This window comes from Pyrgilauda ruficollis, unplaced genomic scaffold (genome assembly GCF_017590135.1).
Source record: "Pyrgilauda ruficollis isolate IOZ18807 unplaced genomic scaffold, ASM1759013v1 scaffold285, whole genome shotgun sequence".
Lineage (NCBI taxonomy): Eukaryota > Metazoa > Chordata > Aves > Passeriformes > Passeridae > Pyrgilauda > Pyrgilauda ruficollis.
In genome coordinates, this window is record NW_024524211.1 from 1 (window position 1) to 25,138 (window position 25,138).

Below are 25,138 nucleotides of genomic sequence, written 5' to 3' on the forward strand. Positions count from 1 at the left end.
AAAGTATAAAAGCACACTGCAACATATAACCTTGATTTTCCAGAAAATGCAAGTATGTGACTGTATGTGTTAAACATAACAACAAGCCAATATATGAGAGGCCATTCAGAATATAATCAGTGTCATTTGCCCTGCCAGTCTAAATTTAGTTGTCCAAGAAAACATGCATTAAACAAATGCTTTCAGTTTTTTCCTTCATTCTTTGATCCTTGAAGTGATGATGTAAACTTCTGTAGTAAATCATAGTATTGTGAATAATGCACAGCAAATTCTCATTGTCATTTGGGGACTTTAATAGCATTTTAATAAAGTTTTTGGAAGTGATTTGCTGTCTTTTGTACCTAGGAAAAAAAAGGACCATATCCCCTGTGCTTCTTTATTTTGTTGATCCAGAAGAAATTAATTTTACAAGCTTGAATTCACATACTGAGGAGGCATGGAGTCCTGCCATGTTTCTCATTAACACTTTCCACATGCCAGAAGGATGAATAAGTTTGGTATAAAAATTGAGGATATAATATCCTGATCTGAGAAAGCATCTGAGCATGTGCTTCTATGGCTGAAGTAACAAAATAAAGAATGAAGGCTGAAATTATATTTTTTTACCATCAATTAATAAAAATGCTAATTGACTCTTTATTTTCCCTGTATTTTCAAAAATTTATTTTAATATTAAAGAAATACAAATATTGCATCTTTTATGAGTCTGTCATTAATGCACTTTTTTTATAGTTCACATTTCTAAGAAAAGAACGGTTCCCAAAATGTTAAGTATGAGTTTACATCAAGTCTGTTTAATAGATTCTTTACATCTCATGTTGAAGAAAGATGAAGTAATTTTCATTTGCAAATGTGAGATGTTTATCAAAAAGCATTGCTTCTTGACTAGAGTATTATTTTGTTCTGACCATGAGGGGGTGCAAATGCCTGCAAGTGTTTATGTCTGCATGGGAATGCAATGTCTTGGTTATAAATATTATTTTTCTGACCAACAGATATTTCCTGGACTGATTCTCTCAGACATTAAGCCTGCCAAAAGAATGAAGTTCAAGACAGTCTGCTATCTGCTTGTTCAGCTCATGCACTGTCGCAAGATGTTCAAAGCGGAGATCCCTTTCTCCAACGTCATGACGTGTGAGGATGATGATAAGGTAGTCCATGTGGGCTGAGTGCACTCTTTGGGTATCAATTCCAGGACTGCCTCAAGCAGACCATCTTTGAGAACATAGGGGATGATGTTATGAACTGATAAAAATTATGGTGTTCCTGCTGGAGCTAGAAAAATCTAATTCCCACAGTAAAAACCAAATTCAATTATAAAAGCCCTCAAATTTGGAGCTGCTCTTGGAAAAGCCAGCATAGGTGTCCTATGTGGCTTCTATTAAGGGCTTTTTTCACAGGAGCTGGAATTTCTGAGGCTGTTTCCATTCTTTTAAACATATATTCTTTTGCATATTTTGTCCATCTCAGTCTGAAGTTGATGGTGACAAATGCAAACCAACAGAATAATTTTGTTTCTCTAGATAGTTCACTGAAATATGAAAGGCAACTGATTAGCCAAAACCCCTTTTGTCCATAATACAAATCCTAAACATAAAAGTCCCTAATACAAATATAAATTCCACTTTCTTGGATGCCTGGTAATTCCATACATCAAAACTCTTTACATACTAGTAGCTTGGTTTGCTTCTCTTCTGTATATGGATCTACCTGTAAATTTATGGATAAAATGGTGAGAGTTGCTCATTCCATTTTCTTTGACAGCAGGTAGCAATATTACACTGGCCACTCCACCACTGAGTGGCGGCATGTGAACACTGGAATCAGTAATTCAGTTTGACTGATTGCTTCACATTTTTTTTCCTTTTTTTAAATTTATTGAAGTCTCAGTCTAAATCTTACTTTCAGAAAGCATTTGAACTTTCATATTTTGAGTTTTGTATGTGTTTGTGTTTCCTCTGAAGAAAAAGGGGAGAAAAGTCAATTAGTTACTTTTAAAAACAGTTTCCGTGGAGACTTTCAGAAACACCAGATTTTATTTTGAAATTGGCCATGTACAAGGCCAATTGGGATTTAGTCTTATGTTTGCATATTTAAAAAAAATAACCCACACATTCTTTGAAGGATATGCAATACTTTACATTGTGTCTTGTGTACATGTATGTATAAATATGGTAGTATACTCAGAAAATACCCATGTGGATTTCTTAGTGATCTGATGAAATTTTTTTCATGCCAGAACATTGGCATTGAAGTTCTACAATGCTATCTGTAGCAGAAAGTGTTGTTCTGGGCTTTTTGTAACTTTTATGTAACACATCATGGATTTGTGTTATATGATGCTAATATAAATACACTGTGTTACAATGTAGGGTTTCTTTAGAGTTTTCAGTACTCAAATCACATAAATAAAGTAAAACACGTGGGGGCTTTAAAGGCTTTGAAGCCAGCATGTTTCTGAGAAACATAAATACTGGATCTTGATCATATGTAAGACATGATGTAAGTCTACTGTGCAAAATAATAATAGAGGTAAAAATAAGAGACCTAGAGGAAATAATTATATGTAAGAAATAGCTTTTTTATTAAGAATAGAAACTTTAACCCTGTTTCAATATGGCAGAATAGATAATTTATTCCATATATCAGAATAACACCCATATTCATCTACCCTCATTTCAGGTTTTGATGCAAAGAAACATTTATTTAAATACTGTTTTCCTCCCCCCTGTTGTTATACGATAGGCTTAAATTTTAATTGTAAAAAGACGTATTTCTGCTGTAACTAATGCAATATGTATGCTAACTAATTATAGTTTATTGAGAGCAAAATTGTCTACTTCTGACACAGAAATTCCTGTTTCTATTATTTTCCTAAAAGCACTCAATTTCCTTACAAATTACTGATACAAATGTTTCTTCAGTAAAACAAATTTCTCTCAGTTTAGAAACACTAAAAATTGGTTGGCAATTTAAGCTCTCTAATCAATGTATGTTCCTAAGATTAGTTTTCATGTTGAAACAATTAGCTCTTACACTGAAGACAATTTACCAGGTAATGGGATCTGATAGCTTGAAGAAAAATGTAACCTTATAATTGTTTACTCCTGGTGTAACCTCCTGTCTACATATAAAGCCAGCAAAGCAAGGCTTGAAAAGTTACTTTATCTTTGTGAGGGTCCATTTTTCTTCTCAAACAGAAAAGTAAGGTATCAGTCAGCAGATAACCCTTCTCACTATTTATAAGGATTTAGATATAATATAATATAATAATAATAAGCTATGTAAGCTAATCAACTGCAAGAGTTCACAATGTGTTCACTGATGAGGTACTCCTAAGAATTTCTTGTGAAACAAAAAAGGAAACTGCTATTCCTGCAAGATTACTTAGATAGTGATCACCATCTTTTTAACCATCTGGATCAAAAGAATATGTTGTTTAGCCTCTAGAGTGGGTATTTAGGACTGAGTATTCTGAAGAGGGAAATTTTTCTTCTTTAACATCTTTCTGACAGACTCTACTTATATCCTGAGTAGACTTGTTATTTCATGTTTTGAACTGTCTTGAACTCTGCAGATGCTAGATAAAAAATATTCCTTTAACTTTACAGAAATAGTAGAACTTACTTGAGCTTTGTTGTCAAAACTCTTCTGGAAAATAGGCTTGACCCCTGTCCAGTCACAGAACAGATCTAGCCATAACGGTTTAGATTAAAGTGCCCTCAACTGGAGGTTGCCACCAGTGTGGCTGAGATGCTGCTCACTATGTACTGAGTGCTCTCTGTGAAAAGTGAGACAGCTTGTTTAAAATCCCTTTCAGTTATGCTCTGTGATAAATCTTTTCCACTGGAAAGGACTATGAGTAATTACCTTATAGTTGGGCTATCTTAGCCTTGGAGGAATCAGTTAGGCATGGTTTAGTTCTGTCAATTTGTTGGATGGCTCTGTCTGGATCTGCAAGTGCAGTTGAGGCATACTCAGGAGGTCTTAACAAGACAGGCAATTGGGTGAGTTAAAGATAACAACACTTGCGATTTCAGACTCTCTGTAGTGACACGTGGTTGTGGTCATTGTCCAAGACTTTAAGGTAAACTATCTTTTTAAAACATGTATTGTTACCTAGACAGTAGGACTTTTCTTGTGTTATGAAGAGCCTAGTTAGCCTGTCGTCAAGATGTCCAGAGCTCCATATCTTCTGTCAAGAAAACAAACCAATGTAAAACCATTTTGCAAGGTAAAATAACGCTACTGGGTACAAACTGATTATTTCCTCAGTGACAGAAGAGTGTCAGGGCCATATGTGAAAAGAATTTCCGGATTAAAATCTTGGAATGAAGTAGCAGTTTTCTCTTTGATTTGAATGATATCAGGATTTCAGGTAAGGAATTTTAAAAAGGTGACATTCACACAGAGACAAGAACTCTGTCTTTTGTAGTTGCTCTGCTTAATGAATTCCACATCCTCTCTGTGAGCTTGAAGTAATATGAACAGCAATGCAAAATCTCAGTGCTAATAAAATCTGTGCTTTTTTCTTCATCCATATTACAGAGGAGAGCATTAAGGACAGCCTCTGAAAAACTCAGGAATCGCTCCTCTTTTTCTAACAATATTGTATACAACACTCCGGGAACTCGAGTGAACAGATACATCAGCCGCTTGATAGAGGCCCGGCAAACTGAGTCTGAGATGGCTGACTTGAACTTCATTACCCTGAAGTATAAGCAAATTGAGCGTGAAAATAAAGTAAGGGAGTTTAAAATTACTTTTATTGATTTCACTGAGCATAGGCCAGCTAGCATTGGGGGGTTTTTTTGGGGTTCATGCAATGTTTAAATTTTACTCACTATCTTTAAATACTCCACTGGACTGTCTCTCAGTTAAGAGGGTGATGATATCTCTACCTTCTACGGAAATGCTTGAAGGGGATAAAAAGAAAGATTGGTATTTGTGGTAATCACATATCCTCTGAAAAGAGAGAGACATAGTTCTCTCCCAGGATTTTCCTGAGAAGCTGTGAAAAAGTTCAGAGAAGAGAATGAGAAACAATTCTTATCTCCATTTGCTGCACCTGTTGTTGCGCACATGTGGAATGTGTTTATGGAGATTGATTGGAAAAGGGTGGTATCTTAATTGGACACTGGATGGTGTTTGGATTGATTAACCAATTAGGTTAAAGCTGTATTGGACTGTCTGTAAGGGTTACAAGTTTCTTAAAAGTATAGTATAATATAGTATAGCTTAATAAAGCAATTGATCAGCCTTCTGCAATCATGGAGTCAATGCTCATTATTCCCTGTTCAGGGGACCATTGCCACGATCAGGATCCTACCCCATGTTATATATCCTGTGTTTTGGTCTTTCTTTTCCTTCTCCAAAATGAGTCGCTTGTTTAATGCTGTCTCATTGCAATGTGTCTGCCTACCTCACTCATCTGCTTTGGAGAAGTGTTATTGACAAGAAGATGCATAGGTAGCCTGATAAGTATTAATCCAGAAATTCTAGAAAATATTAAAAAAAAACCAAACAAAAAACCCCTAAACATTAACTCTCTGGACAACGTTGCAATATTATACTGGTGTGGCAGTGCTGAAAGCAGGGGATTTTCTCAGATCGTATAAGCATGCATATCAATTTACAATTGCTCCTATCTTGTAGGACTATTTTTTGTGAATACAAATTACTTGTATCTACAGCCTTTACTTTATGTGTTTGAAAAAAAAAAAGTGGTATGGTTTTGAGTTAATTTGGCAGTAACATTTATTTTTCCACTGTAAGTCACTATATAGTCTAAAATTTCAGGTCACTACTGCTTCAAGTTAGAAGGCTGTGTGCCATATTGGATACAATTTTGTCAGGTTTGAAGCATAAATTTTGGTTTCAATTTTCCAAAGTAATTTATTATTAGGCTGTAACTTTTTTTTTTTCAAAATAAAAAGTCTCTTCGGGTGTAAACGATATTGAACTTTGGGTCTTTCTGAGAAAACCCTTTCGTGTTTTGACCCCTAGAAAGCTTCCTCTTGTTAATACTGCAGCTTAGTGGAATCAGGAACAGTACCTGCTCCAAACTGAGCCCATGTATCTCATTAGTAGCTGCCTCCAAGTCCACTCATTAGAGTCCTGTCCTGAGCAGCTAAGGTGACAGGACTTCTTGAAAGCAGCAGCAAGGAGTCTATGGCCTTTTATTGTGATGAGTAAACAGAGGGAGGGCCACCCCCTTCTGGTTCAAAGTGGCTGAATTTTTTTCTCAAAAAGATAAACTTTTATCTGAGCCTAAACCAGTTTTGACTAGTCACAAGGTGAAAGAGAAGTCTGTCAAGAAAAATCTTGTGTAGACTTCCCTCATCTGTCTTTTCAGTGTGAATTAAGCCATCATGTTTTTAACTAAGTAGGGGCTTGTTTTATTTTAGGATGCAGTTCTTTCTTACTGAGAAAGGACAAGTGTGGGTGTCTGGGTATATATGAAATATTTACTGTCTTCACTTCTTCCTTTCTTTAACAGTACCACCAGCTTCAGGATGAGTACTTCACCAGTGCTGTAGTTCTCTCACTAATTCTAGCTGCCTTATTTGGCCTTGTCTACCTTCTAATAATACCACAGTAAGTTTCTGTCTTTTGCCATCATAACTCAAAGTGGAACATCCTCAGACATCCTGCACAGGCCAAAAATTAAAGTCTTTGGAACAGGAATGGGAACCTCACATGGGAGATTCTCTGTTAGTATAACCCTCAGTCTAATTGTTATCTCTTTCATTTGTCCACAGGAGACACTTTTCACTATATTTTTTTTTTCTTTTGTAGTAGTGTGCATTTAGAGGAAAAAGATACATTTCTGTGTTTATTTAAACATTCAGTGGTTATTTCTAACTTATTTAAAGCATTTCTGCATTACAAACAAAGGTGTTACTGCAGCTTTTCTAAATGTGTTTGTGCTACTTTGGATTAAGTACTTCAGGTATTGATAGCAACAGAGATAAAACCCTACAGAGTTTAATGGGAACAAAGTACTGAAAGTACCCATCCAGCTGCATTGAGGCCTGCATTTATAACATTCATTGAAGTTTTTGGTATCAACACTATCCCTACATAAACTGCCTAGTGTGTATTTTGGCTATGCACATATAACTTGCAGTCCAACCTTGACTGCACTTAAGTAAACATAACTAAATGGTGTGTTTGGGAGGTGTCCTATGCCTATTGTTGAGTGATTAGTTAGTGATTACCTCAGATTTTGTCAGTTCTAGATGAGTGCTTACTAAATAAAAAATAATTAGACCACTTTCAAATCTAGAGGTAGATAGAATTGTGTATAAGTTATAAAATTATGAATAATGAACTTTTATCAGATTAGAATATCAAAGCATTAAAAATAAACTTTACTCACTTTTATAACTACTTCAGTGGGAATAGAACTGACCACAGGATAATGCTTTTGAAAATTCCATTTAAATTATGGTCTTTTCTATTCACAAATCCCCAGTTAGAATAATACTTTTATATTCTATTATTTCTAGTTGAAAGATTGAAAAACAGTTTCTTCACGTTAATAAAATATAAACACTAATTTGTAATATAGTGCCTTTCATCTAAAGAATTCAAAGTAACTCAGTTATCATCTACATCATTTCCAAACTAATGACTCTGTTGACTAATTGGAGTATGATTAAGAAGTCTTTCACCTTCTTCTTCAATAAGACACAGCAATACATAGCACTTTTGAACAAGTAGAAACAAAGTGTATTAGTGTAGTTGAAACTACAGTGAATTTCCAAGAATCATATAATAGCCTTTCAAAAAACTACTGTCACTTAAAAACAGATGGGCAGAGATTCAATTTAAGAAGTGATCTGACAGACACACAAGCTCCAGAAGAATATCACCACAGAAGGTAATGAAGATGGACTGGGTTAGTTAAAGAAGCCACTCAGTGAATGCTCCTAAGTTCTTTCTTCCAGTGGCTGAGTGGTGGCTTCATATAGCCAAATTCTTCTTGGGCTCTTCCCTTGCTGTGACACATGCAAATATGAGCTAAATTATTTAAAAATTTAAAACTTTGAAAGTATAGGAAAATTTCCCCTCTTTCCAGAGTTTGGAGATTTAGGCTGCTATTTAGATTGCCAAAGTAGTTATGCATATGGCAGGAGAATGCAAAAGCCAATACAAGGCTTGTGATGTGTTACCCTAATGGGAGAAGTTATATATCACAATATTTCAAGGAGGAGGTTGATCATCTAGACAAGAAAATGTTATAGGAAAGTCAGTTACTGCATAGATATACAGAAATCAATAGGCTTGCTATTCTCACAATTCTTATCATTTGAGCAAAACAGCTTCTCAACTATAGACACATTTTATATTCCCAGATGGAGGTGGTCAGTGTAAGGCTATGTTCCTGTCAACCTACGCTGTCCAATTATGGAGGTACATATACGTGTAGCTGCTAAAAACCCTGACTATGAGCACTTCTAATGTCAGATTCTGTGTTTACTTACTAAAAAAACCAATGTAGCCCTTTTTAAATGCCAACCCGAATGTCTGTCAGGGTCCCACTCAGCACTACTATCAGTTGTCAGCTATTGCTGCGTTACAAGATGTTGTTGCAGACATGTCTCCTGCATTCTTTTCTAGCATGCTACCATCCTGAATACAAGGGAATTCTCTAAAGGCATGAGATCCTGCCTTGATTAATACTTGTATTCAGAGTCCCCACTAACAGCAGCCAGTCACCTTCCCATTCTGGGTACACCATACTACACCACAGAATTCTTCCAGTTCCTGTATCAGTACAAACAGTTACATTAATTTGAAATCAAAGTCAAATAGTTAGAAACTCTACAGGAGAATTGCACACTTCTGCTGTTAGAAGCCCTGTATAAACAATCTTTTCCCAGTAATTGTCAAGGGCACAGATACATAAATGCCTGAATCCATTGCTCAGATGGCTTATGGACTGACTGGTTTGTTCTCACAAGTTCGAAAAGAAGGTGTGAAGATCATATTAAGCTGCTGTTATACAGCCCTGGCATGGGACCAGGCTGTCCCTGAGCAGAAATCAAATGCATCCACACTGGTGGACTAACTTTTGTCAGCTTGCTCATATCCATAAGGTACTTTTCCAAAAGAAGTTTTCTGGAGAAATTTCTTGTTTTTCACCCCTCTTCTCATTAAGAACAAGCCTATTTTGATAGATCAGAAGAGGGAAGATTAAGAATTTAAGAATCATTACATCATCTTTGTGAAACTTAAGATTTGTCTAACCATTGAGAAAGACTCGAAATGAGGGAGTTTTTCTGTTTCGTTAGAAGGCAGTTTTTTCTGATTTTATTTGACTTGCTAAGTGTCTAAATTGAATGACCATTGATTTCTGAATCTTTGAGAAAGAAATATGAGACAGAAAAAGCATCTGGTAACTGTTAACACCACTGCTAAGGCCAAGTAATTGAGTTACACACTCCCCTTACAAGACTCATCATGCTGAATATTCTGCACTAGCCTACAATTAGAAAGTGTCTCTACCATACATTTAAATTTTTGTGGTTCTTTGATCTCTTTTCTGACATCAGAGTGGGGACCATTTACAAGAGCATTTACTAATTTCATAGTCTTGAGAGCAGTGGACATCACTGCTTAATTTGCACTGTGATGGTTAGTATAACAGCAAGGTTGAGAAGGACATCTTCCACCATTTATAAAATACTGTTTTAGAAGGACCCCTAACTGTAGTTTGTTCTCATCTATTACTGAGTTGCATTGCATTACTTCCATTGTGTTTTGATTCTAGGAGTACCGTAGTTCTTGTTCTCCTGGTATTCTGCATATGCTTCCTAGTGGCTTGTATTATGTACCTACATGTCACACGAGTACAAGTAAGTGATTTAAGATTTTGTGACTATTCTTCCCTTTGTGTCCATGATATGTTTGTTTTTTGGAATATGAAGTCATCAGTGTATGCTTCACAGATTCTCAGTCTGAAATTTATATGTTTAAAGTTCCTTAGTAAGTAATGTATTAGACATTTCAAAACCAAAGATCAATCATCTGAAAGTAGGCTTTTTACATGAGTAATTGTTACAGCAGTGTAGCATTCAGTGCCATTAAATTCTACACTTTGTTTTTTGCTAAATCTTCCCTGAACACCTACCACTAAATACTGTGTTTAGGTAAACTGCTTTAACCTGACTTTTACTCCTTTCTGACTACAGAGCACAATAGGTCTCCCTTCCATTCCAGGTGGTCTGGGTGTAAAGTCCTGCTAACGTCCCCTCAGTTTTCAAAATTTTTCCTGCCAATACAGTAGTTGTTTTGATGGTAAAGCACAGTGTTTTGTACACACAATCCTTGGCCTTTTCAAAACCTTCAGTAATGATTAATTCTCTTGCACTGTATTTTTACAACAGTAATGATGCAGAAGGTCATTTGGTTGTTTTAGGGGAGAAATAGGTCTGCCAGATCAGAATAAAGCACCTACAGGCTAATTTTCTGAGGAAAGGAATTTCTATTGAATTAATATAAATTTAGTCTTTTCAGACATATATCAGGAAAAAACACCTACTCAGTTAATCAGCTTTTTTGATTAGGACACACTAATTTTAGTTTTAAAAAGTGCCCTTTGGCAGAAGAAAAGCATGTGTTTTCATGGGAACATGAATAGTATATTAGCAGAGTATCAGGTGCTGAAAAGAACCTTTTTTATGAACTTACAAAATTATTTGGGAGTAACTTGGTTGATCTCTTTTTTTATTAGGGCAGAGTAGTTTATCATCTGTTCTTCTCTGTATAGATCGTAGAAATGCAGACTAAGTTTGCAGCAAGTTAGTTCTCTTTATACCATTTCCCTGGGGCTAGTGCAAACATAAGAAGTATTCCATGTGTTTTGTCAGTCACGAAAATTTGTATTTATTCCAGATTCCTCCAGAGATTCAATACGATACAGGATCAAATCCAGCATTAGAAAAATAAAGAAATATAAAACCTTGGAATATCACAGTTTAAAACTTTGTGGCAAAAGAAGTCTTATAATAATTAAAATTAATATGGTGTGGATAATGGATATACAGTTGTAAAATAATCATTCCCCTATTTTAATCAGTGTTATGGCACTTACTTGCTCTTTCACATTGCACAAGTGACTCAGCTTCTCCATGCTTTAGCATTAAATACCTCACTCATAGAACTACTTTAATAATGTTTTACTGTACCAGTTACCTAGAATTTTGGTAATTTGACACTACTTGTTTAGTTAATAAAAATTCCACAAATAAAAGAAAACAAAGAAAATGAAGCCCAAAATTCTATGCTATCATGAAAGTGCAGATACAATCTTAGAATGACTTAAAGTCAGAAGTATAAATCTTAATAGTGTCAGAATTTTAATTCAGACATGTCTCATGCCTTATCTTTTAAAGGTTTGTTTCCCATTTTAACCCAATAGCCTAGCATGTCAGCATTTAAAACATGTATGTGCTACACAGACCAAAAAAAATTGTCTGTGTTATGTGTCAGGACATGTGATCTTTGAATCCATATTTTGCTTTGTCCCTATTAACCATCCAGCATTATCTTCAAACCATGGGTATTATCTCTTTAATAAGCAGTAGACAGCTTATTTGGTTGCAAACTTAATTAATGGAATATATATTTTTTCTTCAAACAAAATTATTTTGTATTTTATTTATATGGATAAAACCACATATGTTCCACCTCATTTGTATATAGGATTCTGGTCTAGTTACGTCGACAGTTTGATGGGTAAAATAATATGGGGATAATCACATTCAGAGCATAGCACTTTATGGTTATACTTTACCTTGAAATCAGTAATAAGTGGGATACTACAGGAGTTTATCCTGGATCCTATCCTGTCAGACATTTTTATCAACAGCCTAGAGAAGGACATGGCAAATACTCATGTCAAGTTTTCAAATGACTACAGTTTTGTGAGAACAGCTGGCAGGATGACTATTGAGAGGGTCCTAGATAGGTTGACAGAATGGGCAAACAGGAATCTTATAAATATAGAATGTATAATGCAAAGTCCAGGTCTTGAGAAGAAATAATGCCATGCAATGACACAGGAGGAGTAACCAACTCTGCAAAAATGGCCCTGAGACTCTGAGGGTCAAGACAGACATTACTTTTGAGCCTCCTGAGGTCCCTTCCAATCAGAACTGTATGATAGTGATGAATGAATACAGAAATGGTCTTTTTTTCATAGTGTAATTTTGGAAATTGCTGTATCTCCCTTGAGACACAGCTTCTCAATCTCAGCTTCCTATAATCTGAGCTACTTTTTCTTCAATATGCTCAGTTTTATTAAAGGTGATATACCTCAGGTATCCCAATCTATTTTATTGATGCTAGTACTTACACTGGTGTAGAAAATTAACTCAGATCTATAATACAAATCTGCTACTGATATTATATTGATTGCTCCACACCTACATTTACATGTACTTAACCTATATTGAAGCCAGAATATATTTGTAAATTCATACTTATTTTTTTTTCTGTAATTGCTGTATTCTGAAGGCTACAGTAGCTTTTCTCTGACTACTTTGCTGCCTGCTTGAAGCTATGTTTTTGAGGCTGGTGATACCCATGAAATTAACAGCTTTTCTTCAAAACTGTTGACTTTTATCCAAAAAACAGCCGTTTGCTTGCTCCATTTAACCTTAAGTGAAATTCAACCTTGATAAATCTGAGCTTCCTCCTTTTAAAGGACACGGGATAGCCCCCACTTTAAATCTGACTATTTCTTGGATTGTATTCTTTACCCTTGAAGTCACTAGAAGAAGTCCTGTGGTCTGAAAGATACATCTAGTAGATAATAGATGCCCCAAACATTCTTAGTGCAAGGGGAAAGAAAGGAAAGCAGCTTTACCTGGAAGGAGAGTTGATCAGAATGGCTGGAACAGGCCTAAGTGCACAGCCTGACAGACTTACCCTTCCTCTTTCACATTCTGCCACAGGCTTCATAGCAGCAAGAACTTAACACTTAATAGTGTGACAAATGGAATCAGGGTAAAAGTGGAGATAAACAAAACGTTCACAAGACTCCATTTCACCAGATATTTTTGTTGCCTACTGCTGTTTCTGAAAAATTCAATGTTTTTATGAGTCACAATAATTAAAACTACCCTGGCATTTAACCTGCCTATTATAGCAGAAGACACATATACCACTCCAAAATTCTATGTTATCACAGTATGTTCTCTTGGATCACAATTTGCAAGGCAAAGGAGCTGAAAATTTGCAAGGCAAAAGTTGCTTTGGGCTTTTTCCCCAAGACAGCAAAATCAAATGCCATCCTAGAATATTATTTGCATCATAAGTAGACACACAACTAAAAATTTCTAAGAGTTTTAATTATAGTGAGAAATAATATATAGCAGTAGTAATTTCACATTTATTATCCCCAAAACTGCAATTACCATTAAAATACACCTACACACTAACAAGTGAATAACAGTTACTACACAACAATAACTGCAATTTCATAATTTGCAGTACAGGTGAAATTTCTGTATCTCTTATTCACTTCTCTTTATAGACTACTAAAAAAGAATGACCTCACTTTAAAAATACCTTAAATATTTTATATATAAATACCTTTTTTTCTTTTTAGTGTTTTCCAGGGTGCCTGACAATACAAATTCGTACCATTTTGTGTATTTTTATTGTGATCTTAATATACTCTGTGGCTCAAGGCTGTGTGGTGAGTATTTGAATCACGTTTCACTTAAGTTAGCGTTGTGTTTAAAGAACATGCTTGTGTAGATCCTTTAAACACATGCCATATTCTCATCTGATGAATTCATACTTGTTTTATTTTTCATACTTGCAGAGCATGCTTCTTCAAAATTAAACCCTTTTTCTGCAATTAGAACTTTCATTGGCCTGAGACAGTGTATTGAATTAGGAATGGCAAAGCCATTAGCAAATTACACAGATAATACCTATTCAAAACCAACATAAATTTGTATTTCAGACCTTAGCATCATGTAGACTGTTGGTGTCATGGACTTTATGGGAAAACCATTTTTAAATGTAAAGCTTGCTTACTAGTTTAATGGCTAATATTTTGTGACAGACAAGGCATGGTGTCAAAACAAGATTACTATTTCTATGTGGCAACTTATAGAAGATACCTCTGTGTAATAATGGGGATATTTTTAGTCCAGGCAGATCAGAAAGATAGAGAGATCTTAAAATATTGACAGGTTTGTGTAACAAGAAGAAGTGCTTACACTGTGCTACTGATATGATCCATTCACGTCTAATGTCTAAAAAGCTTCTGTTATATGAAGTGAATGTGCTCAAGACTTCTGAAAATTGAGCTTCATTTACTGTAGATTAGCAGAGAGTTCAACATGGTCAACTTGAATTCAAATGGTATTCAAACTTCCACCTAAGTATTTGTCAGTCAGTTGCCTTGACAAATTCCTAGCTCTCATCTTTAGCATTTTGGCTGCTAATGCTAATGAATTAATAGTGTACTCAAAGGAAAGAATCCACATAAAAATAGCACATGAAACACAACTGGAAATGCTGAGAAGGCAGATGTTTCAAATCATGCTTCTCTGGAAGAATTTGACAATGTGTTCTGATCATTAAGAAGACATGAGCAATTCTCAGTGCTGGGATGCCGAGCCCTGTATTTTGTATTTTGTATTTTGTGTATTCACTCGTCCCTGGACCTGCCCTAAGAACATCATAACTAGTTTATCCCCGTGAACTGGCTAGCTAGAGGGTCCCTTTTCTGTGTATTCCAATGTCCTGAGAGGAGCCAAGAACTGCTGATGTTGAGACATTTCTGGGAATTCCTGAACATCATCTGTGTGAGTAACACACAGCCCTAATAGCACACAGATGTATATACGGTTTCTAATGTGGACATAAGTGCAAAATGCATAGAGCTTTGCAGTGATTCCAGGCTATCTTCTCAGCAAAGTCTGTGTATCTGACTTTGGAACTGAGATTAAAATTATGACAGCCTCCACAGATCTGACCCTTACTTTGACCAAATGAAACAAGCACCATTGTTGCCACTTATGGATAGTGAGAATGAGAAACAGACATCGTAAGTCCTAAGGCAATGCTTAACAACAGAGGTAGACAGATTAGAATTCAGAAGTTCTGAACCTCCAACAAGGGAGTGATCATTCAGTTACAACTTAGAACATAACTTAATCCATTTCTGAACAAAAATAACTTGTAACTTAAGTAGAAATGTTGAATCAGTACAAATTATTAATTTCGGCAAAGTAATGCCCCTAGAATTCACATCTGTCAGAAGAGCTAGGTGTTGACATTCCAGTACTGGTTGTATAGCAGATGATATTTTCCTGGATGGATTCCAGATCACTGATGAAGCCTTCATGCATGTGTATGTTTTCAGATAAATGTAGTATGAAAGCATTTTTAAGGATATTGAACAAAATCCCATTAAAGGGGATTTTTCATTTCATTTTCCCAATCTCATTTCATGTTACCCATTATGAGTTTAACTCACATTTTTTTATTTATTATGTCTCATCTTCCTAAGTTAATACAACCTCTTCTAAAATACGTGGTTTAATCACCCTTCAGGATGTCAGTATGCTTTACAGCATGCTATAAAATTTCATTGTCAGTGGTCGGGATGAAATAAAAAGGTCTTATAATGCACTTCAAAAGAGATGCTTAAGTACAAGGCAGGGCTTATGTGATGGTGCCTGTTAAATCAATTTCACACTACCATCCTACTCTCCCCTACTTATACTAACTCTTATCCTTTTCCTTTGTAAGGGGTGAAGGCTGGACTGCAGTTAAAACTGGAGCTCTAGGGACTTGCACTATTTGCCAGAAATTCCCCTCTTCCTTGGGTAACAGCTCTGAGATATGTACATGACATTGTCTTTAGGAAAAGCAGGTTAGATTTCCCCAAATTTCCCATAAGAGATATATGAAAAAAATTTATTTCCCAGTGTAAGAAGGAAATGGAACTCCTTCGATAACTGAAATGACAGGGGTAATTAAAGATGAGTCCTTGTATTTGAAACATATGTGACAGCAGAAGTAGCTGTGAGATGGAAAAAGATGTTATGTTTAGTTTTTCACTCAATTAAAATGTTTTATTTTGTATTTAAGTAATTGAATTTTATGTGATTTACATAGTCAGTGAAACAATAATTTATTTCTGTGCTCTGTAAAAAAACTTTTTTCACCTGCATGGCCAAATAAAATGTTAATTGAAGTTCCTTAATTTTGCAGGAATATCCTGGCTTGAGAATCTCTTACATTTGAGCACTGAGGGAAACTATTCAACTAAGCCCACACCTAATTGGATGCCCTTATTGGCATCTAATTAACAAATTGTGCCTCTCCCCTAAAACTCAGTAGAGCATTGCAGGAAAAGGAGATTTTAATACAGCATTGAGCTGAGTGTGAACTCCACAGCCGTATTTTTTCCAGTTAGCAATGAACTACAGTCAGCCTCCATAGCAACTACATTTCTATTTATTTCATATTTAACTTTTTCCCTTCTCACCTCTCCTGTCTTTTCCAGGTTGGCTGCATGCCTTGGGTTTGGAATACCAATTCCAGCAGCTCAATAGTTATAATTTCTCCTGGTGGAACAAATAAAACAATGAATGAGCTTCCATGTGACACAGCCCACTATGCTTTCCTTTCCTGTGTAGTGGGGACTCTCACCTTGGCAATATTTCTACGTGTATCTTCCTTGCCAAAAATTATTCTCCTGGTTTTTGTTACAATTTTGTACATAGTTATTCTGGAACTCAGTGGTTACAGAAAAGCAGTGGGGTAGGTATCTTGCAAAATTAAGCAATGGGTAATTTTCTATAGATAGTCACACATTGACTATTTATTTCTGAATTGTCCTCTAGTGTTCAGTGCTGCCTCGGAGTAGAGCATAAGAAATACATCAGTCATCTTCTCCCCAGCAATTGTAGGATCTAGTAACATCCATTAACAGGAGAGCAGCTTTTGGGAGCTGGTAACTGTTGCCCCATTGTCTGTAGTTTTATGTTAATGTACCTCAGCTGAGCACTCTGCAGTCTAGCTCTAGCTATCATATGGAATAGAAAAACACAGTTAAAAACTTAACTACCGTATCTCAGGAGCCCTCAATCAGTCCCAATTTCAATAAAACTTGCCTCAAGGATTGCATGTTGGTGTGATGCAGCGATCAGATGTACTATCACCCACATCCCTGCCCAGATGAGCCTTTTCAGAAAAAGCTAGTGATTAGGAGGTACCCATGTGTTGTGAACTAAGGATCTGATATTAAATGTGCAGTGTTAAGTATTAGACCTGGAATAACACATTTATTTTCTTCTTATTTTTAAGGGGCGGCTCCTTTTATATGCGTGGCTATGAACCAATACTAGCTGTTTTGCTGTTTTCTTGTGCTTTAGCACTGCATTCAAGACAGGTGGACTTGAAACTGCGTCTGGACTACCTCTGGGCAGTGCAGGTAAATCAAAGGACTTCATAGTATCCATGCACACAAAATGATGTCTGACTTTTTGAATTGGTTTTCAAATACTTTCAGGACAAATTACTTGGACTCAGACACTCAAACTTTTTCATGTCTCTTGGGGTTCACAGAGAAAGATTATTTTAGAGCTTTCTTTCCACAGACCTATACAATTCATTTTTCCTGGAGAAGTGATATTTTTTGTTTCTTTGTAGTTGCTCCAGTATATCATTAATCAAATAATATATTTATATCTAATATGCATTAGGAATAAAATGTTACCAATATAAATTTGAGATAAAAAAAATTAATCCATGGGAGTGTTTATCTTATATTACAAAAATAAGTGAAAGTAAATAGATATTCAGGTAAACTGAAAAGAAGCAGGTAAAACTGATGAAAGGAAATGTTTAAACCTATATTACACAAAGAAACTATGGAACTCTTTCCCAGAGGAAGATCAGAAATTTATTTAGATACCAAGTGCAGGGACAATTTTTGAAAATGTATTTCCTAACTATCATAGATGCAGCAAAAACCTACAGAAATTATATTAGCTGTAACACGGGCATCAGGGTATGTCTACCTCCTGTCACACCTCTCAGCAGTCTAATTCCCACCTCCAAAGTGTTTTACACTGGCCCCCAAGAGAAGGAGAAAGTTGAATATGTAGGTTTATTTGGTGGAATTTGGAAGTTATCCAAACTTACACATGTGTTCTCACCTGCACCCTGTTAATTATTTTGTCAAGAGGACCATTTAATCATTATAGTGCTTGCTTTTACACATAACATAAGGACTGGAACACACGGGTTACTGGTTGACTGGAACATATCCCTGGCTCCACTGCATTTTCAGTACCATTTTGAAAAGTGCTTTTCATGTAAGAAAACCAAATGCCACTCTCAGATCTTTTCAATTGTAAATCAGAGACGTATGTGGTGCCACCTTATGTGCAAGATTTGCATGATAATAATGAGAAAGGAAAAAAATCAGTTTAGGTAGAAAATTCAGAATTTAGGGAACAACATAACTAGCATTCTTTGAAATCAGTATGCTGATTTCAAATTATTATGATTTCAACCGTTATGTTCTTGGCCTCTTAGATTATCTGGGCATATACTTTTCATCTTCTCAATTTCAAGTGGAAGACCTGTTCCCTGTACAGTAAGTAATAGTGGATAACATGTTAAAAGAAATGCTGTTCTGCTTTCCACTCTGTGTATTGGTTGTAAATTATATTGAGTCAAGGACTAATTAACATAACAACCAGGAGTACTGTCCATGATGGATGTTGCATGTTGCAGAAGTAGTTGTTTGGCTTACCCATTCAAATGAATAAGCAAAAAAAAAAAAAAAAAAAAAAAAAAAAAAAAAAAAAAAAAAAAAAAAAAAAAAAAAAAAAAAAAAAAAAAAAAAAAAACAACAACAACAACAACAAAAAACAACAAAAACAAAACAAAAAAAAACAAACAAACAAAAAAACCCAAACCCAAAACATGGTCTTTGCTAGGTTCAGGGAACACTGTTTATTGGAAATACCTATATGTTAAAGCTGCCTTTGAGTAGTTAGGCTACTAATTGTTCAGCAGCCTTTAAGAGGTGACAAATAAGAGCCAGTTTTCTGTAGCTGCTGGACTGCAGGAGCCCTCTATAAGGCTAAAAGCAGTCTTGGTCATGTTTCTCTACAGCCATAGTACTACTTACCACTGAACCATGTTGGCTTAACTTGGTTATATTTCTGATAACAGAAGTTTTACAAAGACCATTGACTTAGTGCACAGGTTCTATGGAGGTCTTCTGTTTTGCAAAGTGAGTGTGCTGATTCTTTGTGCAAACACTGAATTGCATGAACCAAATGCTAAGTGTAGATTCACATCTCTCAGTAGCCATTCCCTACTGTGTGCAGATATTCCTGTCATTTTAGGAGGCTTTTCAATTGCTGGCTTCCATCTGGGGGAATTTCAGACCCAAGGGCTATTCTGGAAGCTTCAAGCACTTTGTTTGCATACTTTTAGTAACATTCATTATTGGGCTAATCCTGTAAAAAATGTTCTCAGATGAATAAAAGCATTTGTGGCATAAGCTGTAATAAAAAGGATTTCATAGATAACTTCTTTTATTTCATCATGAACAACAGTCCAGTACTACTAAATGATACTTTAAACCGTGAAAGTATCCTGAAACCAATCATAGGAATACATAGGTACATATTCAGTGGTCTGTGCTAAGGTCTGAGGAAAGCATAATTTGACACATTTTTTTCACCCCATTGGGGGAAAAAAAGTACTTTGAAGAAGAGCAGTTTTAAATAAGAAAAACTGATTTAAGAAAAGTTACACAGTTTCAAGACAAGTTAGTCCAACTTCCATTCATCTAGGCTGCATTATCAGAACAGTGATAATACAGTAGAATTTGTGTACTTTGTGTGGAAAAATACTTTTTTATGGATGATATGTTTTTAAATTAATATAATATTTATATTTGTACCTTCTGTTCACAAATCAATGCTGTTACAGGCTCTTGTTGATTTGCTATGGGTTTTTTTTCTGTGCCAGATTTAACTTTTCTGAATATCACAGTATTTTCAGAAAATATCTGTTGGTTGTTTTCTTTATATTTTTAATAGGATGTGAGATATTTTTAATAGGAGAATTTCAGTTTCTGCATAACATTATTGTGTAACTCTGTGTTCCTCATATGACAGTAACTATGAATAGCAAATATAGGAGATCTTACTTATTTGTGACTGATAATCACTTTTGATTATGCAAATTATTTAATAGAACAGGGAGGGAAAAAAAAAGACTGGACAAATAAATACAAGCCATAAATTCAGGAAGATCCTAAAACTACCAAAAAATGTAGTTGCTCACTCACCCAGGATTTGCCACTGGAGGAAAACAAGAATAATACAATTATATTATATCATTTGATGCACTCAATTGGTGCATTATTTAGGGAGTACTAGAATATAATTCTGCTGTCTTTTCTACCCCATTACACTTGTAAGAAATAAGAATTTTACAACCTACAGGCAAAACTTGCCAGGTGTCTTAGGACTTCCACTCAAAAATCTGGCTCTACAAAAGCAGTGTGATGTGTTTGTTCCCTGTGGATGTAGTGCCATCTTCAGGTGCAAAAAAATGAGATTCCCATGGCACTGGTGCCCAGCTTCTTTTTAACTGAATCTTGAAACTGTATTGTCATGTGGTTTCTATTTAGTCAGTGACTATTCTACAGCATTTTTAGGCATATCAAACTGTCAAGTGATAAAACTGTTCAGACCACTTCCCAGACAGAGGATGGGTAACCACTTACCAACATGGTAAAAACTGTAGGATCATGTGTAATTATGTAAAATGCAGTAGATGTTAGTTAGATTGATATAAAAAGTCATAGTAATAAAAACATTTTAAATTTTGTCACCATGTCCAGTGCAAAAATAAAGCCTGCTATTAAATACTGCAGCTCTGCAAATACAGTTGGGTTCATACAGAAAATGACCTAGCTGCCACAAATACCAAAGATGTAAGCAAATAGCAGAATGTGAAAAATTATATTGGTCATGCCAATGCACTTTCTTTCTTGTTTCTTTTCACAATAATCTGTCTTGTTTTTTGAGCTAGCAGCTACTGCATAAATATCATGCTTGCAGCTTTCCTTAACTAACCAATGGGAATAGGGTCAAATAGATGAAGGTTTAAATGCCATTTAGCTGTTTGGATAATATTTCCGCCAGGAATATAAATACCTGTGATCTGTGCTATTTTAATCTTTCAGCCCCAAGTACTCCTTCTCCCTTCCCAGTGTCTGTTTTTCCTGAGAAAGAATTATGCCTATGCATCCTTTAATCTCATCTGCTCAAGAGTAGGCATTAGAAGCTCATGAGTCACAAGGAGGAAGGACAGTTTTCATTGCACTTCCCTGAAAGGCAGAAAGCGGGAAGCTGGAAAAAGGTCCAGAAAATACCAGTAATTGGCTTACTTCCCTCCTGTATTATCTCTGTGATGGGATAGAGTCCTCACTGTTGGACATGACCAGGTCTTTTTTTTACTTCACCTTTCCTCCTTTATTTTCCCTTGTGAGACATGCAAGGAGACATTTCCTCTTTACCCAAGCAGCTCCTGAGGAAATGAATAAATGAGAGCTGTCTTAGGCAGTGCAAGGCAAGAAGATAGATACTCAAGCTCTGTGCAGTAGTAGCAGAGGAAGTACAGTTCATATTCCTAACAGATTACTTCAGTAATAAAGCAGGATGTTAGGCATGGTGTGTGGATGATTTAAGAGCAGTCCATGCAGAGATTCCCTCTTGGGTACCAGGAACAATACAGCAGTATTGACCCAGTGCGTGGTCTAAGATAATATGCCTTTGCCTTTCAGCATGAGAAAGTAACTCAGAAGGAATGCTATGCTAATTCCATGAATTTTTTGCTTCTAGTTCTGGGACAAGATCAGGCAGTACTAACACAGCTTAGTTTTCAGGGCACTGCATTGCCCCACCTGAGCATTATCAGCACAAATTTCTCCCAGAACACATGGAGAGAGTGCACTCCTCTCTCTCTCTCTTTTAGCTAGGAGGTGCTTGGCCTCAAATAGTTCAGGGAACAAAAAAGTAAGACCATTCCCCTTGTTCTGCTGTTAGCATATTTTGCCCCCATTTTGGGTTTCCTTTCATTACCCCCTATGAATCACAGAATCACCATGATATTATTCAATGACTTTCCATGATGTTAGGGGTTTTTCATGTGAAAATGAAGATTTTCTCAAACCCTTAGTGTTTGATTAATCTGACCATGACTCAGGAAAGCTGAGATCCTGTTGCTTAAGCAGTCTGGCAGCACCTCCGGCTATGGGGCCCTTCACAGAGTAGTCTGCTAGATCAGAGTGTAGTTCAACTGATTTGTTCAGGGTCACACACCAAAAGAGAGACCTCCTTATGGGTCTCCACACCTTAACCCACTGCCATTGACTGCTAGCACCCTTGAAGAATCCACATTAACAGTTTGCAGATAACACTCTTTATTAATAAAAAACAGTAGCAAGAGCTTAATGTTTTAGGATTGCTGTTGATAGTATCTGACTGCAAAAATGTATTCAAAGCAATGTACAGACAAGCTCTAATCCCCAGTGAAAGCTCGCTAGAGATAATAATTCAGCATGCATAAAGTACACTTCTTACCCCATAGGTGTCCATATGGGAAGAAGAGAGGTTCAGCCTACCAGCTAATCCCAGCAGTTATGATGGAGTCTTCTCTCCTTTCTTAATTCTTCTTTTACATTTATGCAAAGCCTGAGTGTCATTAGTAATACATATTACCCAGTGAGGGATGGTCATGCCTTGGAGGCAGGTAACATCAGTGTAGTATCTGAGATGACCTTAGGATGGGGATATGTGTCAATCCAAGGAGGGTAATTTTGCCATAGCTGCTAATTCACTAGCAGGACATCTTCCTTTATCTCCCTAGGCTTCCAGTTCCTACGTGGTTTATCAACTAAAAAGAACCACCAAGTACCCTCTTCTCCAAGGGTTACAACAGAGCCTGGTTGCAGTGTCTCCACTCCACTCCACTCCACTCCACTCCACTCCACTCCACTCCACTCCACTCCACTCCACTCTCCGTTTAGTTCCCCCTAGATTGTACTATATGTGGAAATTTGGGTGTGCTGACTGTGTTCCATCTGGGGAGTAGCAACCCCTATATTTTCCATACTCTTATCTTTAATTTTAGCTCCAGTCTTTTTCCCACAATCTCATTTTTGGAAACTGAACCCTCTCAGATCTAAAATTGTAGTTAACAGTTTTGCATCCAAAAAGGGAAGAGACACTTGTTAGATGTGTTGAAATGTAGCATTCTGTCATTAGCAACGGTGACATCATTAATGCCTTTCCCTGCTCTTAGCTGATTTTGCCACCACCTCAGACATGACTCTGATAGATTTGAGACATTAGCTCTTCACTCAAGAACTCAGTTCTCTACTTCTTAGTCACGGGTGTTCTTTGCTCTGAAACTTTTACATACATAATGATGGATGTATTGGAGAATCTTTTCAATAATTTCTTCCAAAATGAACAGTTTGGCCCACAACTTGGCAAGGCAGATGAATTTGACCACACATTTCCACATCAGAAATGAACAACAGCTGCCAGTGATTGAGCAACATCACTACCCCTACAATACATCAAACTGATTACTCCACTTACCTACTCCTACGTGATTCCTTTGATTAGTCCAGAAATCTCCACACCTTCACTCAAAAGAGTATTCTTCTTTAGGAAGGTATTCTGCCCCATATTTTATTGGTAGGTTAACTGAGAACCTTAACATTCCGAGGAAGAAAGCAACAACAAAATTTCTTATTCAAAAAATAGAGGAATGGATAAGGAAGACCAGAATGGATATTTTATTGAGATCATCAATTCAGCTCACAAATCTATTTGCTGTTGTCAGAATAAAATTTTCCTCATTCCAGTGTGATGCAAGCTCGGTTTGTATTTTCAGCTGAAGAAACTTTTTATTTTTCCTGTTAAAACATTTAAATTCCAACAGTCAAACTAAATGCCAGAGGCCATTTCACATGTTTATAGAAAACAGTAAGTCAGAGTTATACCACCAAAATAGGGGAAGGATATTTTAAGAAAAGAAAATGTGACATTTAAACAGTGAAATAAGTGTCAAGAAAACAGCTCAGAAACAGGAAATAGATAGAATAAAAGCTTCAGGTATATTTCTTGCAAAATTAATTGCTATTTAAAATTTACTGATATTTCACTTTTAGAACAGGTTCATTTCTTATTACCCAAATTAGAGTAGGAGCTGAGAATTTATTTTAAAAGGCAACAATTCCTGGAGGATTTATGTTTATGAAATCAGTTCTCTTTCAGAATTCTTTCTACTTGTAAAGAAATTTTTAAATGCAGAATAAACTGCAGGCCAAACAGACTGTGTAATCTGAATAAAAACATTGTTTCCTAAGTTTTGTCATGGAAAACAAAACTTAGTTACCTGGGAAAAAAATCACATGAAATAATATTGTTAGACTATACAAAAGCAAGAGGTGACTGGTTTTCTCCTACTTAAACAGGAATGGATACTGAGAAATTATGTGGACTTTGTAATAGATCAGGATACCAAATTTCAGATATAAATGGGACACCAAGAAAGATTAGAACAGGTTCATCAATGACTTATGTGACTGAGGTTTCTCAACAGTACTTGAGAATTTGGCTTTCCAGTCTTCTACTGACTGTAATTAGATAAACAAAATCACATTGGGACCAGAGTAGATTATTTGTGTGTGTGACTGAGGAACAAAGAATAAGCTGTGATTTCTGTGAGATGAATATGATACGGATAAGTGTTTTCTAATTGAAATCAGTGTGAGGCCAAAAGTCACTCTAAGAACAAGGAGCAAATTCCAGTAAAGTTATTTTGCACATGAATCTACAAAAGACTAGGCTGGAATTTGCAAACATAGGAGTTCCAAATGAGATTCCTAGATATTCAATATTTTTCAAATAAGGGGTCTGATTTTTAAAATAATTTCCTAATATATGACTCACATGAACTCTGTGAGTCGAGCACTTGTAGTAAGATGCCAGTATCTTGGGTTAGGGACCTCAGATGTGTTAACTCATAAGCACTCTTTCTGAATGCTGTC

The 25,138-nt window shown here is 36.0% G+C and overlaps 1 protein-coding gene across 1 annotated transcript in view; it reads left to right on the plus strand.

The window, feature by feature from the left end:
- Window positions 1–995: 995 nt before the first annotated feature.
- LOC121356124 (adenylate cyclase type 1-like) overlaps window positions 996–25,138 on the plus strand; it is a gene marked incomplete at its 5' end in the record, with an annotated part of 34,132 nt that continues 9,989 nt past the window's right edge. Inside the window, 7 exons of the mRNA XM_041472221.1 lie at window positions 996–1,151; window positions 4,549–4,743; window positions 6,500–6,597; window positions 9,779–9,863; window positions 13,622–13,711; window positions 16,544–16,800; window positions 17,347–17,473. Of these exons, the coding sequence (XP_041328155.1) occupies window positions 996–1,151; window positions 4,549–4,743; window positions 6,500–6,597; window positions 9,779–9,863; window positions 13,622–13,711; window positions 16,544–16,800; window positions 17,347–17,473 (1,008 nt within the window). The remainder of the gene's footprint in view (window positions 1,152–4,548; window positions 4,744–6,499; window positions 6,598–9,778; window positions 9,864–13,621; window positions 13,712–16,543; window positions 16,801–17,346; window positions 17,474–25,138) is intronic.